The sequence below is a fragment of the Oncorhynchus kisutch genome, linkage group LG30, assembly GCF_002021735.2.
Source record: "Oncorhynchus kisutch isolate 150728-3 linkage group LG30, Okis_V2, whole genome shotgun sequence".
Taxonomy (NCBI): domain Eukaryota; kingdom Metazoa; phylum Chordata; class Actinopteri; order Salmoniformes; family Salmonidae; genus Oncorhynchus; species Oncorhynchus kisutch.
This window is the reverse complement of record NC_034203.2, coordinates 22,464,226-22,482,105: the sequence shown is the minus strand read 5'-3', so window position 1 is coordinate 22,482,105 and position 17,880 is coordinate 22,464,226. Positions and strand designations below refer to the sequence as shown.

Here is a 17,880-nt window from a genome sequence, read left to right as displayed (position 1 = left end):
GCAGATTATTTTTTTTTTTAATCAATTTTAGAATAAGGCAGTAAGTTAACAAAATGTGTAAAAATTCAAGGGGTCTGAATACTTTCTTAATGCATTATATATGGTTCAATCATCAGCATACGGGGATACAAAGGCTTTGTTTAGTGCCAGGTCATTGGTAAAAATATAAAATAATAGATGGCCTAGAGAGCTGCCCTGCGGTACACCACACATTCACATTAGAAAGGCTTCCATTAAAGAAAGCTCTCTGAGTTTAATTAGCTAGCTCAGAATCCACGATATGGCAATCTAAGGTTGAAAATGCATAAAACATACAGTACAAGTCAAAAGTTTGGACAAACCTAATCATTCAAGGGTTTTTCTTTATTTTTACTATATTGTAGAATAATAGTGAAGACATCAAAACTATTAAATAAAACACATGGAATCATGTAGTAACCATAAAAGTGTTAAACAAATCAAAATGTTTTATATTTGAGATTCTTCAAAGTAGCCACCCTTTGCTTTGTGTAGGTGTGTCCAAACTTTTGACTTCTACTGTAAGTTAACAGGTTATGGTCAATAATATCAAAGGCTCCACTGAAATCTAACAGTACAGCTCCCACAATCTTTTTATTATATATTTTTTTCAACCAATCATGAGTCATTTGTGTCAGTGCAGTACATGTTGAGTGCCCTTCTCTATAAGAACGATGAAAGTCTGTTGTCAATGTATTTGGTCAAGGCAAAACAGTTTGCTAAGATCTGGCAACAAGCTGATAGGTCTGCCGTTAGAACCAGTAAAGGCCGCTTTACCACTCTTGGGTAGTGTAATGACTTTGGCTTCCCTCCAGGCCTAAGGACAAACACCTTCCTCTAGACCGGCTATTCCCAAACTGGGGTACACGCAATGCCGTCGGGGGTACGCCAAATAAAAAATGTGATTCACGTTTTCAAACAGTCCATTTATATTTTTCAACGGGGCTATACATTTGGGTGATGTTTTTTTCTCGCCCAAGTAGCCTCGTTTCACTGCCTAAAATAAAATTAAACCATCTAGTGTTCAGCAAAATAACAACATAATGTCAAATACAGGTAGCCAAGTCAAATAATTAACATCCAATCACATTAACCGTTACTCTCTCTTGCGGGAATTCCACTAACGGTCCACATGTAGCCAAACGTAGCTGCTGCTCATTCCCTTTGATCGAAAATTGATCAATGGTTAAAGAAAGTAAGGCCCGCGTCCGTAGACACAAATACCAGCCTCTACTGGTAGTACTGCTACTACCAGCAGTACTACACCTGCACCTGTCAACGACACAAGTTGTTCTGCTTCCATGAGCACATCCAATGCTAGCATCAGTAATTCTACATTTGTTGCTAGCCCAGCTAGCACGCACACTGACAGTTGTGAATCTGATGCAGCCAAAGAGCTACTGCCCCCGTTCCCCGGGAAAGCACCGAACAACAGACAGGGACGTTGGACCATCGAAGAGTCGCAAATATGATGAGAACTACATTGGTTTGCGGTTCACTTATATTGGGAGTAGTGCCTTTCCTCAGCCACAGTGTGTATTTCGTGCAAAATTACTAATCTCACAACTTGATGACACCTTCACTCCTGCGCAGACATTTGGAAACGAAACATGCCAATTTGAAAAATTGGAGTTTTTGAAAAACAGGAGTTTTGAAAAATTTGAAAAACAGGAGTTTTTTGAGCAAGAATTAAGATTACTTTTGAGCAGTAAGACATGTATAAAAGCAACAGATACCATTAATAAGAAGGGGCTAGAAGCATCTTATGTGGAGAGCTACCGAGTGGCTAGAACAGGCAAGCCCCATACTATTGTGGAGGACTTAATTCTTCCTGCTGCCGCAGATATGGCTGGGACAATGCTTGGGGAAAAGGCAAAAAAACTATACAGACAATGCCTTCATCAAGCAACACTGTTTCACGATGCATCAGTGATATGGCAGGCGATGTATTAAAACAATTACTGCTTCGCATACAAGCCAGTGAATTCTATGCGTTACAGCTGGAGGAGTCAACAGACGTGGCAGGCCTGGCACAGCTCCTGGTATATGTCTGTTACGTTTATTTGGGGTCAATTAAGGAAGATATCCTCTTCTACAAACAACTGGAAACCAGGACAACAGGAGAGGATATTTTTAAAGTACTGGACAGCTTTGTGACATCAAATGGACTTTGGTGGTAAAGATGTGTTTGTATCCGTACTGATGGTGCAAAAGCCATGACAGGGAGACATAGTGGCGTGTTAATGCGAGTGCAAGCAGTTGCCCCGACGCCACTTGGTTACACTGCAGCATCCACCGAGAGGTTCTTGCTGCCAAGGGAATGCCTGACAGCTTGAAATACATTTTGGACACTACAGTGAAAATGGTTAACTTTGTTAAAACAAGGCCCCCCTTAACTCTCGTGTATTTCCTGCATTATGCAATGATGTGGGCAGCAACCATGTAACACGTTTACAACACACAGGTCTTTCCATTATTGTATGATTTTGTGTCTGTAAATGACCTCAAGTTTACAGACAATGTTAAATGTGATATAGCAAAGCCCATGAGTGAGCTGGTTGCGCAATTACGCAGTTGCTTTCCCAAAATGGACGACACAAACAACTGGATTCGTTATCCCTTTCATGCCCTGCCTCCAGTCCACTTACCAATATCTGAACAAGAGATCCTCATCGAAATTGCAACAAGCGGTTCTGTGAAAATGTAACTTAATCAGAAGCCACTGCCAGATTTCTGGATAGGGCTGCGCTCAGAGTATCCTGCCTTGGCAAATCACGCTGTTAAGACACTGATGCCCTTTGCAACCACGTAGCTATGTGAGAGTGGATTCTCAGCCCTCACTAGCTTGGAAAATGATTTAAGACAGACTCTCTCCAATACAACCCAACATTGCAGAGTTATGTGCATCCTTTCAAGCACACCATTCTATTTAACCTGTGGTGAGTTTTTGATGAACAAATAAGGTTTTATATGTAAGATGGCTAAAAAATACCAAAATTATTGATTATTATTATATTATTGCCCTGGTCCTATAACAGCTCTTTGTCACTTCCCACGAGCTGGGTTGTGACAAACTCGCACTCATTCTTGTGTTTAATAAATGTCTCGTATAGTGTGTGTGTGGCAGGCTTACAATGATGGAAGTAAAAAAACATTTGAGAGTGCGCTGACCCGGGTGGTAGTGGGGGTACGCAGCTGGAGGTTGAATGTTTGAAGGGGTACGGGACTATAAAAAGTTTGGGAACCACTGCTCTGGACTAAAATTAAAGAAGTGACACATAGCAGTGGTCATAGAGTCATCTACAATCCTCAGTAGCTTTCCTTCTAAGTTGTCAATGCCAGGAGGTTTGCCATTATTGATTGATAACAATAATTTACCCACGTCTCCCATACAAACTTGCCAAAATTCTAACTGCCAATGCTTTTCCTTCATTATTTGGTTAGATTCATTTTATAACTTGAAATTAGGCTGAATTTATCTATGATCTTCAATGCGATTGATATACATTGTCTAGATTGTAACATATTGTCCGCGTATAATGAGATTAATTGATCAGTAGATTTCAGGGAAATTGATGTTATTTCCTTCGATTGACGAATTGCCTGTGCCAGGGATTCAATGGATAATAAAAATAGCAAAGGAGAAATTGAATCACCCTGTCTAATGCTTCTAGTGATTCTGAACGGAGCAGAGCAGATATTGCCTGTTATAACTATGGCTGAGGGATTGGCATATATAGTATTTTAATCATATTAATGAAATTGGAGGCAATTCCCATATGTTCCAAGACAGACAAAGATATGACCATTCTAGTTTATCAAAACATTCTTCTGTATCGAGAGATAAAACAGCCTAAGGAGCTGTTGTTTCTGATGAAGCATTTAAGATATGTAATTGTCAATGGAGGTTATCCGAGGATAAAGGTTTTGAGTCTTGAGACGGGACAACAACATTTTGGAAAACATTTTAACATCTGTGTTTATCAAAGATAGTGAGAACACTGGGTGGCATTCTTACCTTTTCTTTAATAAAAGCAAAATTAGTGCTGTATTCACATCTCTCCCAAATGAACCTTTGTGAACGCCTGTATTAATAATTTTGAGCAATGGTGGACCTAATTGATTCCAAAGAAATGTATAGACCTCAGGGGCAATACCATCCCATCCAGATGATTTGCCTTTATTCATTCTATCTAATGCTGTTTTGAGTTCATTGAGAGCGATTTAGGCTCCCAGCGAGGTGGCTTCCTCTGTTGAGAGAAGAGGAGTTCTTTATTCTTTTAGAAAGGACTTAGTCTAGCTTGGTGTGGATTCACAATCAGAGGTGTACAGTTCTTTATAGAAGGGAGATAAGCTTTGAGCGTTGGACTAGGAACCGAAAGGTTGCAAGATCGAATCCCTGAGCTGACAAGGTAAAAATCTGTTGTTCTGCCCGTGAACAAGGCAGTTAACCCACTGTTCCTAGGCCGTCATTAAAAATAAGAATTTGTTCATAACTGACTTGCCTAGTTAAATAAAGGTAAAATACATTTATTTATTTTTATTTAGGATTCAGATACAATAGTTGCTATATCAGCTAATTGATCATTACTGCTTGTTGGCCAGTACAGTGACCGATTACCATGGAAGTTATGGTTGAGTCTAACTCGAAAGACGGCAAATTATGCTCTCTGTCTTATCAATAAATTAAGTTATGTATTGACTTTGGAAAGAGTAACAGCTACCTAGTCTGAAAAAAGGGTTTACTGAGAACGCTTTAACACAGTTAACAGCATTTCTAATTCTGATATGTTCTTTAATTGTGATTTATTCAACCCAGATGCAAATGCAGTTGCATTATTACATTTTTTTAAACAACCTTTGGTGGCATCCCATAGAATGTGGGGGTCATTGCCTGAATTTGTATTAATCATTATGAATTAATTTAGTTCAATTTCAAATTGATCACAGAATGTAGGATTTTGTAGTAATAAAACGTTGAAACGCCATTTTGTAGGAGAATCTGAAATGTGTAATTGGCTGTAGTAGGTGTGGTGATCAGACAAGCTCATATGTCGATTTTCTATTTTCTTAATTTTAGAAAATAGAGGTGTAGATAAATAATATACAATTGATTCAGGATAATCTTTTATGCCTGTTTGAGAAGAACATTTACTCATTTGCTTTTGGATTATGTGCTTGCCAGGCATCACTGAGATTGTAATCAGAGAGTATATGCTGGAGAGCCTTGGTTGCGTGTGGATTGTAGTTAGTCTTATTAGATTTGTCCTGCATGTCCAAAATGGCATTCATGTCTTTCCCAATAACCAGATGGAATTCAGTTAATTCTAACAATATGCTGTTCATAGAATCAAATAAAGTAGGATAATATGAATTTGGAGCATACAAATTAATAAAGGCAATTTTCTTTCCATTATGGATACATTTAAGGAAAGTGATTCTGCCTTATTGGTCTTCGACCCTTAATCAAGATGGTTATTTCCACATTTATTATGTATCATTATGATTATTTACACCTTCAGTTTTGTATGGGGATGATGAACAATCTTCCAGTTTGTACAATGGTTCTGCATTCTGAGTCCTTCCAGAGTTTCTTACAAAAATAGGAAAAATTACAGCAAACTGGTAACTTTGATGCTTCCAACAATTGAATTGGTCTATTAACTTCCATAGTTTCTTACCTGGAAGAGATGCCTCAGTAGGTTGAGGGGCATCTACTTCGTCTGGCAGTGGAGGGTTGAGGGGAAGCTCTGGGTCTGGGAGAGATGGCTGGTCTGGAGCTAGGGGTGGAGGGGAGGACTGAGCCTCCCTTCTCCCGGTCTCAGTCACCTCCAGGTCGGGAATGGCCTTCATCAGGCTGGCCTGGGCCTCCTGGAGAATCTGCTCAAACTCACTCCCAGAATAGGTGGCTGCTGAGTTCTGTGGCGACCTCCCCTCCTCCAGGTCATGCTCTCTCTCTGCCGTCTGTGGGGTGGAGGATAATTCTTTTTTTTTCACCTTTATTTAACCAGGTAGGCAAGTTGAGAACAAGTTTCTCATTTACAATTGCGACCTAGCCAAGATAAAGCAAAGCAGTTCGACACATACAACGACACAGAGTTACACATGGAGTAAAACAAAAATACAGTCAATAATACAATAGAAAAATAAGTCTATATACAATGTGAGCAAATGAGGTGAGATAAGGGAGGTAAAGGCAAAAAAAAGGCCATGGTGACGAAGTAAATACAATATAGCAAGTAAAACACTGGAATGGTAGATTTGCAGTGGAAGAATGTGCAAAGTAGAAATAGAAATAATGGAGTGCAAAGGAGCAAAATAAAATAAAAAAATACAGTAGGGGAAGAGGTAGTTGTTTGGGCTAAATTATAGATGGGCTATGTACAGGTGCAGTAATCTGTGAGCTGCTCTGACAGCTGTTGCTTAAAGCTAGTGAGGGAGATAAGTGTTTCCAGTTTCAGAGATTTTTGTAGTTCGTTCCAGTCATTGGCAGCAGATAACTGGAAGGAGAGGTGGCCAAAGGAGGAATTGGTTTTGGGGGTGACCAGAGAGGTATACTAATGATATATAATAGCCCAGACGTCTCAATGCATACCGATCAGAAATGTAGATGCACTTTACTGAGATTGGTTTATGTTAGAGAACTGGCAGAGGGCTCTGTTTAATCATCTTGAGTGATAGTGTGGTCTATATTACATTACACAGTATGTAACAGTCATCTCAGTTTTAAAGACTTTCTTCATCTCAACCCAGCTACCTTGAGCAAGTTTCTTGGACTCAGATTAAGTCCAGTTTTAGACTAAGAATAATCTCAATTTAATATTTTTAGTCTCGGTTTAATCTTAAACAGGAAACCGACTCATGTGTTTTACAGACACTGAAATAATTACTAAGATTATCAGACCGACTATGACTACCTCAACATCCATGACGATGTGTTTGATGCTGCCCCTGTTGGTGTGGATCTCCTCTGAACCAGGTGGTTGTGAGGTGGTCTCAGTGCTGCTGGCCGTGGGTGCCGGTCCATCGCCACACCAAGGGACTATTCTCTTCTGCAGGGCCGGACTGTTCTCTCGGCTGCGGGGACTGACCTTGGCCACGGTGGGGGAGTCTCGACCATGGGTGGAGGTCAGTGGGGGGCTGGGGTGGTGTGGCAGAGCCGCTGAGTGCTGACAAGAATGCATGTTGACGGGAGAGCTCTTCACACGGTGGACAATGTCAGGTGAGGTGGGGACTGTGTCTGGCCTGCCTGCAGGGTTCTTGACCTGTGGCTGGGGGGGTCTGACAGAGGGCCTGGGCTGAGGTTTGGGGGATTCCATGGTGGGGAGATTCTTCCGGGGGGGTTCAGACTGGGCAATGGCAGGCTCTATACCCCCCTCTGCTGTGGCTGCTCCAGGCTCGGGATTGTGAGGATGATTCTCTGTGACACATCTGAAGGGAACACAGCACAACTTTATTTGACTACTCAGATAATCAATCATCCTCTTACATGTCCTGGATGATATATAGGGGCAGCATGTACCTTCTGAGACCGCTGAGAGCCTCTGTCAGGGCTTTGACCCTCTTAAGCATGCTGTCCATCTTATGAGGCTCCTCCTTCAGGAATCGCACCGCCTCCACCTCCACACGCAGCACCGTCCGCATCTTCCCATGCAGGCTTGGGAACTCACCTGACAGAGGGGAGGGACCATAAATCCTAAAGTTGTCACACAACGACGAAGTGTCAGCTATCCACGGTGTCCTTTCTTACCCTTCACATATTTTAAAACATTACAGAACTGACTGGTTGTATATGATTAATGCTGCTATGGCGTATCTCCTGCTATTGGTAACTTAATCACTTGAACATCTTCTACCTGTGGTCAATGATGTGCTAACCTCTAGCAGCAGCCCCAGACAGTGCTCACCTTTAAGTCCAGCCAAGGCCTCTCCCACCCTCCTGAGGTTGACAGCTCCCTCCTCCACGTCCCTGAGGGTGATTGACAGCTGACCTTTGCCGGAGGACGAGTCTCTCCTCAGACGGTCCACATACTCCTCCAGCTCCCTGAGAGACACAGGTTCCACATCTGGTCATAACATTACAGTAAAACCAATGTTCATGTTTGGCATGACAAGGAAAGACATTGGTGATTGGCCTATATTATGATGGTGCTCACTGCTCAACTAATAAATGGTTCCATTTTTGCATCTTCTCCCAGGCACTGTAGTTTTTGCATGGTGATTTCTCCTAATGTAATAACGAGCAATAAACATCAGATGGCAGCGAAGTAAATGTTGAGTTCATACAAGAGTGTGCAAAGCTGTCATCAAGGCAAACGGTGGCTTCTTTGAAGAATCTCAAATATAAAATATATTTTGATTTTTTAAAACTCTTTTGGTTACTACATGATTCCATATGTGTTATTTCATAGTTTTGATGGCTTCACTATTATTTTATAATGTAGAAAATAGTCTAAATAAATAAAAACCCTTGAATGAGTAAGTGTGTCCAAACTTTTGACTGGCACTGTATATACACATTTTGGGGGACACGTTGTATATTGTAAAATTCGACTGCACGACAGACCACACATCATTTAAAATGCAATTGTTTACCTAAATTATTCATACTCATTTATATATGTTAGTATTAAACTGTTATCTACTTTCTCAAAACACAAGATTAATCTGAAAAACAAAGAGACATTATTTGGTTCCAACACTGAGGAAGATGTTGGTAAAGAACCCTTTTTAAGAGTCTACAGGAGGGTGTACCAGACTTCATAAAAAAGGATTACTACCTTACTATTCTGCACAGGCTGACACAGACCAATTAGGCTATTTCAAACACTTCAAGCTACAAGGAGTCAAAAGCCACTAACTGGGCCAAAGAAATCTGAAGTGTGCACAGATTATTTGGACAATAATATTTGGTGGAGTTGTTTTCATTAGCGGGAAGATGTCATATTATGGGGCCCTAGGTAAACAAAAGTGTCACAATGCATAAATCAGGGCATTTGAAGACAAGCAGAGCTCTTCATGCCTTCTGCTAAACCTGGCCTGATATCACAAATAAGATTTGTCCTGTCCCAGGTGGAATGAATGTAGATGGAGCCCTAAACATACTTTTCATGGGGACAGATGGGTTACAATCTCTAAAGAACAGTTTCAGATGCAATGTGCATATGAATTAGTATTCTAAACACGTTGCAGTTGTGCGTCCTGATATTCAGGATGTTTTGCTCCTAAATGTGTTGTTTTGTATACATTTTCTGGAAATGGTTCACTAAAATCTGTTGCACTGTACTTGCAGCCTACTTGTTTAGTTTTTTCCAATCAAATCTAAAATAAATTGAAAAATAGAATCCACACGGGGATGTATTTCTCAATTTTAGGCTTTTCAAATATATTCCATTCTCTTGTTTATATTATGGTTATATTCCCACTAATATTCCTTTGTGTAATTAAACTTTGACGTGTATTTTTCTGTCTTTATAATACTAATATTTCACTTGTAAAGAGCATTTCTCACGCTCAATGCAAATTAAGTTGGTTGAAGCTTGCAACCAATTCATTACCTCCAAAAACAAGCAATCCCGTCAAAACAACAACATTCATCCGGGAGGGACAGAAAAGGCCCAAGCATCCTCCTACGAAGCCAGAAACTGGACACCTAGCCATGGCCCGGGACTGGAAGATGCTTGTCGATATTGGCCAGCAACTAATTTTTCCATCTGAGATTGCTTCTACCAACCTTAGGCCAGACATGGTACTCTGGTCCCCTTCACGAAAGGCTGTGTACATCATAGAGCTCACAGTCCCGTGGGAAAACTCTGTTGAAGAGGCCTACGAGCGTAAGTAACTGCGTTACCCAGAGTTGGCAGCAGACGCAACTCAGCGTGGCTGGAATGCAAAAGTCTGGCCAGTTGAAGTGGGATGCAGAGGATTCGTGGCTTCTTCCACCATCAGGTTGCTGAAAGAACTTGGAATCCATGGACAGGCTCTGTGGAAGACCGTCAGAGCAGTTTCTCAAGCAGCTGAAAAGAGGCAGCCAGTGGATCTGGATCAAACGGAAGGACCCTTGCTGGGCTATAACTTCATGACCCCCCACCCCCACCTGAGAACCCAATTCAGATCCCTCCAACTTGAGGAGGGCATATGAGGTATGCGGTCAGCTGTAGGGCTGGCTCAGGGAAGAGGACGCCCCTGCCTTGCATAGTCCCGTGGGACATCTTAATTGGGCATGGGACACAATTTCTGCATAGTGCAAGCTAAAGTTTATATTATGGTGTTTCTATTCTAAGAAAAACTAAAATACATGACATTTTATAGTAGCCTATATATTGCTTACCTAAAACATATGTTAATACATTTGAAGTCATACATACAGTTGAAGTCGGAAGTTTACATACAAATACATTTAAACTCAGTTTTTAACTTGGGACAAACGTTTCGGGTAGCCTTCTACAAGCTTCCCACAATAAGTTGGGTGAATTTTGGCCCATTCCTCCTGACAGAGCTGGTGTAACTTGCTCGCACACGCATTTTCAGTTCTGCCCACACATTTTCTATAGGATTGAGGTTAGGGCTTTGTTATGGCCACTCCAATAATTTAGACTTTGTTGTCCTTAACTTCTTGTGACTCCCCATCCCGGGTCCGGGAGCGTAATCATCGCCTGACACTAATTAGCATAACGCAACGGACATAAATATCCCTAGAAAATATTCCTATTCATGAAAATCACAAATGAAATATATTGAGACACAGCTTAGCCTTTTGTTAATCACCCTGTCATCTCAGATTTTTCAGCCAAAGCTAGACAAGCATTTTAGCAAGTTTATCGATAGCCTAGCATAGCATTATGCCTTGCTAGCAGCAGGCAACCTTGTCACAAATCAGAAAAGCAATCAAATTAAATCGTTTACCTTTGATGAACTTCAGATGTTTTCACTCACGAGACTCCCAGGTAAATAGCCAAAGTTCATTTTTTCCCAAAATACTATTTTTGTAGGCGAAATAGCTCCATTTGTTCTTCACGTTTGGCTGAGAAATCGCCCGGAAATTGTAGTCACGAAAACTGCAAAAAATATTCCAAATTAGCTCCATAAGATCGACAGAAACATAGCAAACGTTGTTTATAATCAATCCTCAAGGTGTTTTTCAAATATTTATTCGATAATATATCCGTCGGGACAATTCGTTTTTCAGTAGGACCGATTGGAGTAATGGCTACCTCTGTATTTTACGTGAGAGTCACCCTGGGAGCCATCAGGTGACCACTTACGCAATGTAGCCACCTACGGCTATTCTTCAACATAAATGCGTAAAACTACGTCACAATGCTGTAGACACCTTGGGGAATACGTAGAAAGCGTAAGCTGGTTGATAGCACATTCACAGCTCAATAGGCACTCATTGGAACGCAGCGCTTTCAAAATATGGGGCACTTCCGGATTGGATTTTTCTCAGGCTTTCGCCTGCAACATCAGTTCTGTTATACTCACAGAGACTATCTTTGCAGTTTTGGAAACGTTAGAGTGTCTTCTATCCAAAGCTGTCAATGATATGCATATACTAGCATCTTGTCCTGACTAAATATCCCGTTTAAAACAGGAACTTTTTTTTCTCCCAAAAATGAAAATACTGCCCCTGTTCTGCCGCTATTTTGAAACAACTTTGGAAGTATGCTTGGGGTCATTGTCCATTTGGAAGACCCATTTGCGACCAAGCTTTAACCTCCTGACTGATGTCTTGAGATGTTGCTTTAATATATCGACATAATCTTCCCTTCTTCATGAAGCCATCTATTTTGTGAAGTGCACCAGTCCCTCCTGCAGCAAAGCACCCCCACAACATGATGCTGCCACACCATGCTTCACGGTTGGGACGGTGTTCTTCGGCTTGCAAGCCCCCCCTTATGGCCAAACAGTTCTACTTTTGTTTAATCAGACCAGAGGACATTTCTCCAATAAGTATGATCTTTGTCCCCATGTGCAGTTGCAAACTGTAGTCTGGCTTTTTTATGGCGTTTTTGGAGCAGTGGCCTCTTCCTTGCTGAGCGGCCTTTCAGGTTATGTCGATATAGGACTCGTTTTTACTGTGGATACAGATACTTTTGTACCGGTTTGCTCCAGCATCTTCACACAGTCCTTTGCTGTTGTTCTGGAATTGATTTGCACTTTTCGCACCAAAGTACGTTCCTCTCTAGAATGAGTCTCCTTCCCGAGCGGTATGATAGCTGCGTGGTCCCACGGTGTTTATACTTGCGTACTATTGTTTGCACAGATCAACGTGGTACCTTCAGGTGTTTGGAAATTACTCCCAAGGATGAACCAGACTTGTGGAGGTTACAATTTTTTTTCTGAGGTCTTGGCAGATTTTTGGGGATTTTTCCATGATGTCAAGCAAAGAGGCACTGAGTTTGAAGGTAGGCCTTGAAATACATCCACAGGTACACCTCCAATTGACTCAAATTATGTCAATTAGCCTATCAGAAGCTTATAAAGCCATGACATTTTCCAAGCGGTTTAAAAAGGCATAGTCAACTTAGTGTATGTAAACTTCTGACCCACTGGAATTGTGATACAGTGAATTATAAGTGAAATAATCTGTCAAAAAAATTGTTGTAAAAATTACTATGCACAAAGTAGATGTCCTAACCGACTTGCAAAAACTATAGTGTGTTAACAAGAAATTTGTGGATTGGTTGAAAAACTAGTTTTTCCAACCTAAGTGTATGTAAACTTCCGACTTCAACTGTATACCAATGTTAAAAAGTAGAAACCATATTCTGAACAAAAATATAAACGCAACACAGTGTTGGTCCAATGTTTCATGAGCTGAAATAAAAGATCCCAGAAATTATCCATAAGCACAAAAAGCGTATTTCTCTCAAATTCTGTGCATAAATTTGTTTACTTCCCTGTTAATGAGCATTTCTCTTTTGCCAATATTATCCATCTACCTGACAGGTGTGGCATATCAAGAAGCTGATTAAAAAGCATGATCATTACACAGGTGCACCTTATACTGGGGGACAATAAAAGGCCACTCAAAAATGTGCAGTTTTGGTTCAGAACACAATGCCACAAATGTCTGACATTTTGAGGGAACGTGCAATTGGCATGATGACTGCCGAAATGTACACCAGAGCTGTTGCAAGAGAACCCAATGTTAATTTCTCTACCAGAAGCCGCCTCTATTGTCATTTTAGATAATTTGGCAGTATGTCCAAACTAGAGGTCGACCGATTATGATTTTTCAAAGTCGATACCGATTATTGGAGGACCAAAAAAAGCCAGTACCTATTAAATCGCCCGATTTTTTAAAATGTATTTGTAATAATGACAATTACAACAATACTGAATTAACACTTAATATAATACATCAATAAAAATCCATTTAGCCTAAAAAAAAACAATGAAACATGTTCAATTTGGTTTAAATAATGCAAAAACAAAGTATTGGAAAAGAAAGTAAAAGTGCAATATGTGCCATGTAAAAAAGCTAACGTTTAAGTTCCTTACTCAGAACATGAGAACATATGAAAGCTGGTGGTTCCTTTTAACATGAGACTTCAATATTCCAAGGTAAGAGGTTTTAGGTTGTAGTTATTATAGGAATTATAGGACTATTTCTCTCTATTCATTTGTATTCCATATACCTTAGACTATTGGATGTTCTAATAGACACTTTACTATTGCCAGTGTAACAGTATAGCTTCCGTCCCTCTCCTCGCCTCTACCTGGGCTCGAACCAGGAACACATCGACAACAGTGTTACCCATGCAGAGCAAGGGGAACAACTACTTCAAGTCTCAGTGTGAGTGACGTTTGTGCGCACACCGCGCGCACCCCGCTAACTAGCTAGCCATTTCACATCGGTTACACCAGCCTAATCTCTGGAATTGATAGGCTTGAAGTCATAAACAGCGCAATGCTTGAAGCACAGTGAAGAGCTGCTGGCAAAACGCACGAAAGTGCTGTTTGAATGAATGCTTACGAGCCTGCTGCTGCCTACCACGCAAGAGAAGTGACACAATTTCCTTAATTAAAAGAAATTCATGTTAGCAGGCAATATTAAATAAATATGCAGGTTTAAAAGTATATACTTGTGTATTGATTTTAAAGAAAGGCATTTATGTTTATGGTTAGGTACACGTTGGAGCAACGACAGTGCTAAATCATCACCCGTTTGGCGAAGTAGGCTGTGATTCGATAAGAAATTAACAGGCACCGCATCGATTATATGCAATGCAGGACATGCTAGATAAACTAGTAATATCATCAACCATGTGAAGTTAACTAGTGATTATGTTAAGATTGATTATTTTTTATAAGATACGTTTAATGCTAGCTAGCAACTTACCTTGACTTCTTGCTGCCCTCATGTAACAGGTAGTCAGCCTGCCATGCAGGCTCCTCGTGGAGTGCAATGTAAGGCAGGTGGTTAGAGCGTTGGACTAGTAACTAGAAGGTTGCAAAAACGAATCCCCGAGCTGACAAGGTACAAATCTGTCATTCTGTCCCTGAACAAGGCAGTTAACCCACCGTTCCTAGGCCGTCATTGAAAATAAGAATGTGTTCTTAACTGACTTGCCTAGTTAAATAAAGGTGTAGATTTTTTAAAATGTTTTTTTTTAAATCAGCCAAATCGGCGTCCAAAAATACTGATTTACGATTGTTATGAAAACTTGAAATTGGCCCCAATTAAATCGGCCATTCCGATTAATCGGTCGACCTCTAGTTTACATGTTGATAACAATCTTTTGATTCTAAGCCAACCCTGTCTGTTTTGCCCCAAGTGTTGCACACACACATCGGTTTTTGTTGCTAAACGGGCGGCAGGTAGCCTAGTGGTAGGGCCAACAACCAAATGGTTGCTAGATCGAATCCCTGAGCTGGTAAAAATCTGTCGTTAACCCACTGTTCCTAGGCTGTCATTGTAAATAAGAATTTGTTCTTAACTGACTTGCCTAGTTAAATAAAAGTTCAATTTTAAAAATAAAAACGTCTACACTAAATGACCAAAAGTATATGGACAACTGCTTGTTGAAAGTCATTCCAAAATAATAGGCATTAATATGATGTTGGTCCCCCTTTTTCTCCCAAAACAGTCTCCAATCTTTTGGGAAGGCTTTCCATCAAATGTTGGAACATTGCTGCTGGCAACTTGCTTCCATTCAGCCACAAGAGCATTAGGGAGGTTGGGCAATTAGGCCTGGTTCGCAGTCGTCGTTCCAATTCATCTCAAACGTGTTTGAGGGGGTTGAGGTGAAGGCTCTGTGCAGGCCAGTCAAGTTCTTCCACACCGATCTCGACAAACCATTTATGTATGGACCTCGCTCTGTGCACAGGGGCATTGTCATGCTGAAACAGGAAAGAGCCTTCCCCAAACTTTTGCCACAACGTTGGAAGCACATAATAGTCTAGAATGTCATTGTATGCTGTAGCGTTAAGATTTCCCTTCACTGGAACTAAGGGGCCTAGCAAGAACCATGAAAAACAGCCACAGACCATTATTCCTCCTCCACCAAACTTTACAGTTGGCACTATGCATTGGGGCATGTAGCATTCTCCTGGCATCCACCAAACCCAGACTTGTCAATCGGACTGCCAGATGGTGAAGTGTGATTCATCACTCCAGAGAAAGCGTGTCCACTGCTCCAGAGTTGAATGGCAGCGAGCTTTACACCCCTATAGCCAACGCTTGGCATTGCGCATGGTGACCTTAGGCTTGTGTGCGGCTGCTCGGCCATGGAAACCCATTTCATTAAATTCCAGACGAACAGTTATTGTGCTGAAGTTACTTCCAGAGGCAGTTTGGAACTCGGTAGTGAGTATTGCAACACTCTGCGGTTCTGTGAGCTTGTGTGGCCTACCACTTCGCGGCTGAGCCGGTGTTGCTCCCAGACATTTCCACTTCACAATATCAGCACTAAGAGCAGGGCAGAAATTTGATGAACTGACTTGTTGGAAAGGTGACATCCTACGAAGGTGCCAAGTTGAAAGTCACTGAGCTCTTCCGTAAGGCCATTCTACTGTCAATGTTTGTCTATGGAGATTGCATGGCTGTGTTCTCAACTGTATACCTGTCAGCAACAGGTGTGGCTGAAATAACCGAATCCACTAATTTGAAGGTGTGTCCACATACACTATATATTCAAAAGTATGTTACGCGTGAAAAAGTGTGAGCAATAGCTGTTTCCCAATATCCGTTTTCCCACCCAAATTGTGCTCTCAACATTACATAACAGCTACATACAGTATACAGTAACACAGGTGTTTAACACATACAGTACTGTCTAACCCCCCAGTCCCCAAGATGAATTTGGCCCAGTGATCTGACATAGTAAAGTAAGACATTGGCTTTGACTCCATTACTAATCTCTCCTATCACCGTCAGTACCACAGTCCCCCCAGATCACATACTTAACCTCATTAGCACTCATTTAAACATTGTGAAACATTACTAGCAATTTTTGGCTGAATACCAATGACTCATTCCATAGCTGAGTTAGTGTACTGGTAGATAGACTGTGCTCTGATTCACTGGAATCTGTTCTGATTACATAATCAGAGTAGATGAACTAATCCCACTTTAGCTGCAACGAATTACTTCACATTGCAACATAAGATCACGCTCACAATGTTAGCTTCAGCAGTTTGGCCAAATAAAAAAAACTATTAGGGCATCTGGAGCAATTACCTATTACTATCGTCTGATCACTGTTTATTGTAGGAAGTAGATGATTTCTCTTTTTGTTGCCATAGGATAGAATCTGTACTCTTGTTATTAACAGTAGCTGTGTAAAAGTAAGATGGGCTCAACAAAGTCAATGCCTTCAATAAATGACATATCCTGTCAGTCAGTGTGTGGGGTTCCAACCCTTTACCTGAGCTGGGCCAGAACTCTCTCCTCCATGGCCTGGTACTTGCGTCTCTCCCCGTCCACCGTGGTCCTCTGTCTCTGGCCAGGCTCGGTCTCCTGCTGTTGTCTCTGTAGGGTCTCAGACATCACCTCAGCTAGCTCCTCCTCTGCTCTCTTCAGCATCCCCTTCACACTGTCCTGGTTCTGCATCTAGTAATGGACCATACACAGTGGCATTACAACATTCACTCAATGAATGAGATGCACTATACGTGATGGAGGAATATAATGGAGTACATAATATGAAGACACCATATAAAGGTATACTGTATATATTGGATCTAAATATATGCAGATTCTCTCAGATACCACTATTGTGAATATTGTACATCTGTCTTTTACGTTTGTGTTTTCACTTATGGTGCTTGGATGACAAGAGGTATCACATAAAGCTGCAATAGGAAACTTTTTGGGCAACCCAACCAAATTCACATGGAAATGTGTGTTATATATAGAAGGGTCATTCTCATTGAAAGCAAGTCCAAGAAGTGGCTTCCCGTTCTTAAGTTTCGTTTTTGCATTTTTGACTTTCGGTTTTGTACACCAGCTTCAAACACAATACAATATTTTTGGTTATGGAAAAAATATATCACAGTGGTTTAGATGGTACAATGATTCTCTACACTATACTTGCTATTTTGTGACAAACTGAAATTAGGCTAACTATTAGAATGTTTGCAACCAGGAAAGGGCGGAGCAATTTCTGCATAGTGCATCTTTAAACAATTCTGATAATGGATTCATGTAATGTGCAGGTGTCTTATTAAGTACCTGTAGCTGTCGGAGTTGGTGAAGCTGCTGTCGGAGGTCAGTGACGTTCCTCCTGACCGTGGTCAGTGTGACCTGCAGGGTGGAGTCAGGGGAAGGGGCCTGAGGGACTAGAGCATTGAAGCCATCTGCAAGGAGGGCAGGGGTTCTGGATGCAGGAACTGGTGACACTCCTACACATCAGA

General features: G+C 41.1%; 1 protein-coding gene across 7 annotated transcripts in view; it reads right to left on the bottom strand.

Annotated features, from left to right (window-relative positions):
• Positions 1-17,880, bottom strand: part of si:ch211-207d6.2 (sickle tail protein homolog) — an 83,114-nt gene that overhangs the window by 17,318 nt on the left and 47,916 nt on the right. For all 7 annotated transcript variants that reach the window (XM_031810165.1, XM_031810166.1, XM_031810169.1 and 4 more), the window contains 6 exons: positions 17,699-17,868; positions 16,893-17,077; positions 7,926-8,062; positions 7,541-7,688; positions 6,936-7,449; positions 5,700-5,982 (listed from right to left, as the gene is read on the bottom strand). In XM_031810165.1, the coding sequence (XP_031666025.1) occupies positions 5,700-5,982; positions 6,936-7,449; positions 7,541-7,688; positions 7,926-8,062; positions 16,893-17,077; positions 17,699-17,868 (1,437 nt within the window). The remainder of the gene's footprint in view (positions 1-5,699; positions 5,983-6,935; positions 7,450-7,540; positions 7,689-7,925; positions 8,063-16,892; positions 17,078-17,698; positions 17,869-17,880) is intronic.